Source organism: Microcaecilia unicolor, chromosome 3, assembly GCF_901765095.1.
Source record: "Microcaecilia unicolor chromosome 3, aMicUni1.1, whole genome shotgun sequence".
NCBI lineage: Eukaryota > Metazoa > Chordata > Amphibia > Gymnophiona > Siphonopidae > Microcaecilia > Microcaecilia unicolor.
In genome coordinates this window covers 209,198,609-209,208,547 of record NC_044033.1, presented here as the reverse complement: position 1 = coordinate 209,208,547, position 9,939 = coordinate 209,198,609, and the positions used below count along the sequence as shown (strand labels likewise).

General features: G+C 46.7%; 1 protein-coding gene across 1 annotated transcript in view; it reads right to left on the bottom strand.

Moving 5' to 3' along the window:
• Positions 1–6,089: 6,089 nt before the first annotated feature.
• Positions 6,090–9,939, bottom strand: part of LOC115464337 — a 133,760-nt gene continuing 129,910 nt past the window's right edge. Inside the window, exons 39-41 of the mRNA XM_030194726.1 lie at positions 9,618–9,741; positions 7,721–7,770; positions 6,090–6,520 (exon numbers count right to left, since the gene is read on the bottom strand). Coding sequence (XP_030050586.1) covers positions 6,326–6,520; positions 7,721–7,770; positions 9,618–9,741 — 369 coding nt within the window. The 3' untranslated portion in view covers positions 6,090–6,325. The remainder of the gene's footprint in view (positions 6,521–7,720; positions 7,771–9,617; positions 9,742–9,939) is intronic.

The following is a 9,939-nucleotide window of genomic DNA, read 5'->3' as shown; positions in this document are numbered from 1 at the left end:
CATAGCGGACAGGCACGCGACACCCCCCAGCGGCGTGCACCCGGGGCAGACCGCCCCTACCGCCCCCCCCCCCCCCTTGGTACGCCACTGCGGATGTAGCCCTGTCAAATCTGGAAACTGAAAACAACACATTTTGGAATGTTTGTAACATTTTACAAGCGAGATTACTACAACCCACATTTAATACATTGCAATAGTGAATCTGAAATAATATTAAAGATTGAACTATCAGTCTCAATTTATTTCAAATTGAGAAGTTAAACTCACCAGTCATACTGCAATACGTTAATATGAATATCAGGTCAGCAAAAGCCCCAGGACTGGATGGCTTTAATGCTGAATTCTATTAACATAGTAAATGACGGCAGATAAAGACCTGAACACTCCATCCAGTCCGCCCAACAAGATAAACTCATTTTACATGGTAGGTGATACTTTATACCCAAGTTTGATTTGTCCTAGCCCATTCTCAGGGCACAGGACCGTAGAAGTCTGCCCAGAACTCTTATTGTACTAAGTTCTGGAGCTAACGTCGAAGCCCTTTAAAATGTACACTCCAGCCCATCCATATCTATTCAGCCACGATCAGGTTGCAGACCGTAGAAGTCCGACCAGCATTGGTTTTACTCTCCAATTACCAGCGCTGCCACCCAATCTCCGCTAAGATTCCGTAGATCCATTCCTTCTAAACAGGATTCCTTTGTGTTTATCCCACACGTTTGAATTCCATTACAGTTTTCATCTCCACTACCTCCCATGGGAGGGCATTCCACGTATCTACCACCCTTTCCGTGAAAAAATACTTCCGACATTACTCCTGAGTCTGCCCCCTTTCAACCTCAATTCATGTCCTCTAGTTCTACCACTTTCCCGTTTCCAGAAAAGGTTCGTTTGCGGATTAATACCTTTCAAATATTTGAACGTCTGTATCATGTCACCCCTGTTTCTCCTTGACAGTATAGAAATTGTCGAGTCGGCATCTGTGCAGACTTTTGCTGTTGATTAGGAATTTTAACATTCGTTGGTTGAGCGCATTACAGAACAATTTGCTGACGTAACTGTTGACACAGATTCCACTGTAATTATTTGGGGTAACTTACTTTATTTCTTATAGTCATAGCTTCCCGGACTGAGTTCAGCGCAACTTACATTAAGACATCAAGTATATTGTTACGTTTTAGACTCGACACATTTTAAGAAGAAAAACATGTTACATTTTAGGGTCATAACGGTGTAGTGGGGGGGTATTGGGGTACCGTACACATGTATTTTCTGAATACATGATGTCTTCGACTGTTTATGATATGATCTTCCTGTCACTGGCATATCGTTCCCCGTTTTGCTGATAGATAGGATACGGTTGTTGAGTTTACTGTCTAAATCTGACACTTTTGTGATAGAAATACTAGGTCCAGAAGATTCCCTTCATTCTTCTCAATCTCTTTTCAGGTAGTATTATTTATTTTATTTGTTATCCCACATTTTCCACCTATTTGTAGGCTCAATGTGGCTTTACATGGTCCCGGAGCGGCATTTGCAGACTCCGGTGTAAACAAAGACAAAGTTTTACCATGGTTTAGATATTCTGGCATTTTGCACGATGCAGAGTTTAAAAATCCCTCTCGCTTCAACGGCAGCCAGTTTAATGTGATGTAGTGGAATCCCCCTGCTTATAATCTTGTATAATTAGCCCTGGGGACACGTCTTAGGAAATGGCCAGACAGAATTATCAGGTTAATTTCAGGCTTCTTAACCCGGTCCCTGGGGACAACCTAGCCGGTCAGGTTTCAGGATTACCCACAATGAATATGCATACCATGTAGATAGGGCAAGCAGGTCTATCTCATGCATATCAGTGGCGTAGCCACAGGTGGGCACTGGGTGGGCGGGGCCCATCGACCTTAGGGCTCAGGCCCACCCATTTAGTGCTAGCTAGTAGGGTTCCCAAGCTCAGCCAGCTGAAGACCTCCCCCTGATGGTGCTGAAACACTGCTCTCCACTTCAGCAGTCTAAGCTTCCTAAGCTGCTGATACTGGCCTCATCACATTGTGGGGGGGGGGGGGGGAGAAACACTTGGTGCCCACCCACTTCTTGACTAGGCCCACCCAAAATCTGCTGTCTGGCTACGCCTCTGCATTGTGGGTAATCTGAAAACCTGACCGGCTACGTGTGTCCCGAGGATGATGTTAAGAAGCCCTGAATTAATAGCCTGTATCTGAGTTTTCACATCGGGGACAAGTGTTTTTCTGGATTTTGGCATCTAGAGATATTCCGGGCTTTCTTCACCCCTCTACAAATGGGGTTTCCCCATTATTTATGGTAAAATGCTTCGACCTGTACGTCACTCTTTTCTCCCAGCTTTAGCAGTGAGGCTTTGAAGGTCAGTATCCTTCATACCTCAGCCCTGGTTCTCTGGAGTACGAAAGCACAGAGAATGGGGAAGTACCTGGAAACAGTCCTGGAGCATGAGGAATTCCAGACATAACAGGGAAATTTCTGAGGTAAATTTCCAGTGTCCATTAATCTCTGGCTGCATGCAGTCGCACAGATGGTGGTGGTGGTGGTGGATGAAAGTGCCTCTTCATTTTGTAACAGGGCGTGGGGGTCACATTCTTTTTGGGGTTGGGAGAAAGACAGAGTGAGTGGAGAACTGAACACACCTGTCATACTAGGAAAACCAGATAGCTCCATTTTACTTGGACAAATAATATCTTCCTATCAGAAAACAAATACGTTACAGGTGGAGGAAGGGGTCCTCAGACATGGAGCAAGGGTGTAGGCACAACCCTACAGTTTCCAGCTCCTCTTTGTCAGTCACTGGATCCTTATCATTTTTTACTGGGTCAGATCATCTAGTCCAGTATACAGCTTCCAGTAGTGGCCAGTCCAGGTTATAAATTCAAGGCAGAATCCCAAAGATTCCACGATACTGACCCCAGGGATAAGCAGTGACTTTCACCAGGACTACCTTAATAATGGTTTACGGACTTTTCCTCCAGGAATTTGTCCAATCTTTTATAAGCTCAGCTACATTGAGAATTCAACGACCCCCCTGTTGTTCGGATGTTTGGGCCTGTTGGACCCCATTTTGGCTTACGCTGACATCCCAGGCCAAGGGGCAATAATGAACATGTAACTGGTGCTTTAGAGCATTCAGAGTATGGGATCTGCGAAATAAGAGTCTGTGATAGCAAATGGACAGGGGGGAAGGGGGGGAGGAGGGAGGGAAGGGGATGAAAATGTTAAAGTCACTGGAGAGATAAGTGGATCTATAGATGTCACCATTGTGTTTGCGAGTGAAGATATGTTAACTAGATTATAAGACAGAGTGGAAATTCAGCACTGTTTAGATATGTTTATTGTGGTCTCCCTAATAAAAATTATTGAAACATAAGCTCAGCTACATTAACTGCTTTTACCACTTGCTCCGACAATGAGTTCCAGAGCTTAACTTACTCTGAGTGAAAAAATATTTTCCTGCTATTTGTTTTAAATGTGCTAATTGAGTGTTCCCTAGTCTTTGTACTTTTCGAAAGAGTAAACAGTCGATTCACATTTACCTGTTTCACTCCCATGAGGATTTTACAGACCATAAATTCCTCTCACAAATTTATATTTATTTTATTTATTTTCTACATTTATATCCTGCTTTAACCAAAGTGGATTACAATCAAACACATAATTTAAACCAACACATACAAAACCACATCAGTCCACATTTCAAACCTTCATCTATACATCCAGCAAGTCCAGTCCGAAATGATCTCTCTAGAAAAGCCTTCACAAATCCAGTGAGTTTTCAAATATTTTGGACATTCCCACAAAGTCTCAAGTGCCCTGGAAAATGCACGCGTACAAGTCTCAACAAGGCGATATGTGAAATTATCGTTTCAGATCGTAAAGATCACTTGGCTGATACATAAATCAGAATATTAAGAAAATACACAGATTACATTAGCATAAATTCGCTGATGAATCAGAAACAAAACCTCAAAAAACTCTGTCCATGGCTGGTAAACCAATGACCTTGTGTTGTCTTAAAGTGCTTCTAACTTATCTTAAAATGGAGAACTAGGACTTTCTAGGTAAGTATCTTGTCGTGTGCACCGTCCAGTTCCACCGCTGAACGAGCAAATTGCTTGTAATTCAACAAAGGCACTTATGTATTCGATATGGCACTGGGTTTTGAATCCTGCATCATGGATCAGCACTCGTCTGCAATCGCACACACCCTGGAATAATATCGATGTGTACATTTTGGAGACGAACGCTGATCCCTGACATAGCATTTGAAATCTGGCACTGTGATTTGCTTGTTCGGTGATGGAGCTGGATGGCACACGACAAGTTTTGTGTTATTATATTAATATGTCTTCATGTATAATTATATTATGTATAAATTGAGGCCAGTTTTGGGGAGAAAAATAAGGAAAACTGCTGTGACAAGTGTATAAGTTGAGGCTCCCCTTTACCCTTTCTCCTTCACCTGGTCCAGCACCCTTCTCTCCCTCCCCTCAATTTGGCATATCACACTCTCTCTCAAACCCCCTGGATTTCTAACGTACAGCCCTGCCCACCTTTTCAGGGCCCTCGAGAGACTGAACTGGGCCCGGGGCAGGGCTGCCACCCCCCCCCCCCTTCTGCCGCTCCCCCACCACAATCGTCTGCTGCTGCAATTCAAATACCTTGGCTGGTGGGGATCCCGAGGTCCCGCCAGCAGAAAAGGTTTTCCTCCAGCGCTGACTCTTCACTCTGCTGATTGCCTGCCCTTGTGGCTGCTTTTTCTCTCGGGGCATGCTCGGTTTCAAAAGCGAGCATGTGCGCCTGAGAGGAAAAGCAACCGCTTAGCAAGCGATGGGCAGAGTGAAGAGCAGCATGGAGGAAGACCTGCAGTGTCTGCTCCTCTGGGTCCTCCGCAGCTTCCAAGAGGGGCCCAGTGCCAGAGTTTTCTCTCTGTTTCTCCTGTCGGGACATGATCCCCCTTGTCCCGTCAGGAGCATGAGAGAGACCCCAGCACCGGGCCCCCCTTGGAGGCCTGGGTCCGGGGAATTTTGCCCCCCCCCCCCCCACCCCTTGGCAGCCCTGCACCTTCTCACTTATTTTCTAATGGGGAAGGGGCAGGGGAGAAATATCACTGTGAAAACTGTCTGCCTTGACTAGCTTCATTGAGCAGATAATGAGAACAAACGATGGAGGCACTCTGAGTCCAGGCAGATATTTTTGGAGATGGCTGTGAGATCACAACGGTTTGATGTTGTGTGACTGTATGGGCACTCCAGGTTTCATCGACAGGGTACTGCAGAGTCTTGGATTTTTGGACATGCACATTACAGATTCTCAGCTGGATCCAGACTTGCCCAATAGGATTGATCTAGTCCTGGGTTTACCCCATTGAATGCAGGGACTTGTAGTTCTGCTATCCCAATTGAATTACCTCCGTAAAAGAAGACTACATGTCCCTGCATGCAATGGGGTAAACCTAAGATTGGATCAACCCTGTCAGGTGAATCTGGATAGGGTTGCCAACTGGATCCAGATTCACCTGACAGGGTTGATCCAATCTTAGGTTTACCCCATTCGCAAACCCACTGAATCCAGTTGGCAACCCTATCGGAACTGCCAAGTTACCCATTCCTGGAAGGAGACTTTTTGGCTGATTCTGGATTTCTGCCAACCTCATCCTGGTTCTTGTGACCTGGCTTGGCCACTGTTTGGAAACAGGATACTGGGCTAGATGGACCATTGGTCTGAACCAGTATGGCTACTCTTATGTTCATCATGGGTCCTGCAGCACTACAAATACTACACTGCTTTGGGATGTAAGCTTAAAACCAGGACCGGCCAAAAAGTCTCCATCCTGGAATGGGTAACTTGGTAGCTCTGAGAGCTACCCAGGTCCAGGTGGGAGACTTTTTGGCCAGTCCTGGTTGTGAGCTCGCATCCCAATGCAGTGTGGGATTTCTAGTTCCTGATTTTACCCATTGAAATCTTGGCTGGTGCTGGATTTCTGCCAACCTCATCCTGGTGCATTATGGGACCTGCAGCATTGATTTCAATGAATAGAATTATGGACTACAAATCCCACACTGCTTTGGGATGTAAGTTTAAAACTAGGACCAGCCAAAAATTCTCCATCCTGGAATGGGTAACTTGACAGCTCTGGTGGGTGCGTGTTCACCCTGGTGTACGTCTCAATGTATGTGAGTGTTCTTGTGTCTGTGCCCTGCTGTGTTCCTCTGTGCGTGTTCATGCTTATGACCCTGTCTGCGTGTATGCGTGTCCACATGTTAATCTCCAGGGCTGTCTGCACACACAGTCACTACTGCTATAGGAAGCTGATCACCCCTTTCAGCTTCTCCTTCAGCCAGGTCTGGATCTCCGGTTTGAAGAGGTTGAGGTGAAAGTCTCGAGGGTTCTGTCCAGGCCTGGGAGTCTCTCGTATCAGTTCCGGGGGCTGAGTAGAAAAATCGTACGCTTTATTCCTGCAGGGGTTATAAACGCCCCAGCTGACGATTCCCATCTGGAAGCGAGCAGAGGAACAAGAGTATAACTTCAACAATTCACCCTACAAACCTCAGCATCAGCACCCAGAGGAAGTCAACACTAGAAATAATCCCCACATTTTTCTGGCGTTCCTTTCAGTATTTTCAGCCCCTCCGCTCTCTGCCTTTTGTTGCTGTAGTATTTTCAAACCCTGCACTTTGCTACAGTCAAAGGCAGAACCAGAGAAAATGACAGCAGATAAAGACCATATGGATATCCAATCTGCCCATTAATACCGCTCTACCTTAGAGATCATATGTGCATATCTCATGTTTTCTAGAAATCACATACAGTTTTCATGTTCACCATCTCCAACATTTTCAGCCTCTGCACTGTTCCTCCATTTTGCTGGAGTTCCCTTCGGTATTTTCATCCCCTTGGTATTTTTTGTGTTTTGCTACAATGAACCACCGTTCTTTTCTGCCCCTTCACTTTCTCTCTATTTTGCTGGGGTCTTTCTGTGGTATTTTCATCCCCTGCCCTCTTCACATTTTACTAGAGTCTCCTCTGGTATTATCAGACCATATGCCAGTGGGTCCCAAACTGTGCACTACGGAACGTTTTAAGGCCCTTTCCAAAATTGTGGCATCTGTGGAATGGCTGGCGGGGATGCTCAAACCCTGTCAGCTGACGAGGTCTACTGCCCGTGCTTTGAGCCCATCCCTTGTGTTGCTAGACCAGCGAGTAAATTGGCAGCATGCTTCAGCCGGCACTCCTGTGCATGCCCACTTTATGCACATGAACTGAGCATGTGCGGGCATGCTGGCATTGGTGGATGAACTACACCACAATTTCCTTGCTGCCCAGGCACCATGCGGGGGTGGGGCTCAGACAGCAGACCTCTTCAGCTGGCAAGGCTTGGGCATCCCCACCAGCAATGGTAGGACAACACTGTCACGGGGGGTGTGAGGAGGGGAGAAGACCCAAAGGAAATGTAAGGTCTAGGAGCACCGTGAAAAAATTATTTAGACACGGGTGCTGTGAACTGAGAAAGTCTGGGAATCTCTGCTATCTGCACTGCATTTGCTGAAGTCTCCATGAGTCTCAGTCCCTGTGTTCTTCTTGTGATAAAAGATGATGCTTTTTCTCTGGGGTACTCGCCACAGACATGCCCGGGTACAATTCATATACATTATGAAGAACAATGATAGACTTATCTTCACTCATCGATACTCACCTGGATGTACCGCTTACTTTTGTCAACATAAAGTGCTCCTCCAGATTCACCTGGAAAGAGAAAGAGAAGCAGGTCAAAGTTCATGGTGCTAATGCGACATAATCAGGCCACAGTATAAGTACAGGCCCCCTGAAGCATATGGAAGGACCATGTCGCGATATCTGGGAGAGGGATCAAGTGCACCTACTTCTTCCTTGAGCTTATCAGCATAGTAGAAGTTGCTTAGGTGGAATTCTACCACTGTCTTTAGGCTTATCATGGCCTATGAGCAAGAAACACCTGCACAGTGACATCATCAGCCATTGTCACACCTGAAATACCTGCATTATGATGTCATTAGGCAATGTCATAATCTATGAGCCAGAGGTCCCTGCACTGTGAAGTCATCAGCCATTGCCACACCCTCAGAATCTGAAATACCTGTATTGTGAAGTCATTAGGCATTGTCATAATTCATGAGCTAGAGGTACTGGCACTATGATGTTGTTGGCCATTGCCACACCCTCAGAATCTAACATCTGCATTGTGATGTCATCAGGCATTGCCATAATCCATGAGCCAGGTGTGCCTGCACTATGAAGTCATCAGCCATTGCCACACCCTCAGAATCTAAAACTTGTATTGTGATGTCATCAGGCATAGGTTTCTAGGATTTGTAGAATTTTGACCCAGAAATGTGGCTAGAAAAATTCCTCAGTCTTCACCAATGCTGTTGTACTTCAGTAATAATGACATACTAAGCAAGATGTACTAGTAATTTCAGAAATCCTGTCCATCCAAGGGAAATAGGGGGTATCTAATTGGCAGATACATTAAAGTAAGGGGGAGTTAAATTCTGGAGGGAAGTTTGAGAAATATAACAGGGAGAACAGATTTCAAATTTGTCTGTTGGCTGTAGCCTCCCGGGCCCTGACTTTTGTGCAAGGGAGAGCCCTCCAGTCTGATGTCAGGAATTTTAAGACATAGGATTTATCTATAGCATTGTTCACTAAGCCAGTGACCACATTCAGCGAAAGGCGTAGCCAGACGGCCAATTCTTTGTGGGCCTTAGCCCAACGTAGGTTAGCATGCAATTCTCTCTCCCCTATCCCCCGGTCTCCACCCTCTGCTCCTCAAAATCTAAATACCTGAGCTGGCAGGGATGCCAAACCCCAAAAGCTGAAGACCTCCCCTGCCTGAGTTGCGCCTGCAGCAGTGCTTAAACAAAAAAATGCACTTCACCGCTAATGCTAGCTCTCCTGAACTGATGGCCAAATTACGCAGTCAAAATACCCGGAATATCTTTGGCCGGTTTATACCAAAGGCGTAGCCGGACCTCGCGGTGGGAGGGGGCCAGAGCCTGAGGTGGGGGGGCACATTTTGATCTGCCCCGCCGCCACCTCCCCCACCGCCACCTCGCTGCTCTGCCGCTCCCCTCCCACTGCTGCAGCAAATACCTTGGCTAGTCGGGGTCCCCAACCCCCATCAGCTGGTCTTGTCCAGTGCCGGTCTCTGGCGCCACCGCCGCATTGCCTGCTGTGCTCTTTCTTCCCCTCATGTCCTGCACGCTCCTTTTAGTGAAACTGAGAATGCTCAGTTTCACTAAAAGGAGCATGCCAGATGTGAAAGGAAGACAGAGCAGGGCATGAAATGCGGCGCCGGAGACCGGCACTGGACAAGGCTTCAACTGGCAGGGGTTGGGGACCCCTGCCAGCGAAAACAGGGGCCCAGAGGAAATTTGGGGGGGGCCCAGGCCCCCGTGGCCCACGTAGCTATGCCACTGGTTACCTACCTGGCCAGCGCTGAATATCACCCAGACAGGTGTTTAGTGGCCAGGTTTCTCATACCAAAGGCTTTGTGCATATTTGAACCTTCACTCTGGGGTAGGAGGGAGGTAGGTGGCTTCCCCAGGTGGTACCTTTGCAAGCCGCTACATCACGCCCTTGCATAACAGTACACAGGAACTGTGAAGTGTATCCAGGGATGTCAGTCACATTCTCGAAGTCGGGCCAGCGTGAGATCTCATTGTTACAGGTATCTTTCTGTGAAAAGATAACAGACAGGGTGACAGGGAGAGACAAAGGGAGTGAGAGAGATCCAGGGAAACTGAAAGAGGTGGAGGAAGAGAGAGAGACAGTGTAATAGAGAAGGGCACTTGTCATTTTCGAACTGGCAAATGCAGAATGGAAACTGTACATCGATTGGTACAAATAGATTTGGGCAGAGCTCATATGCTGCTA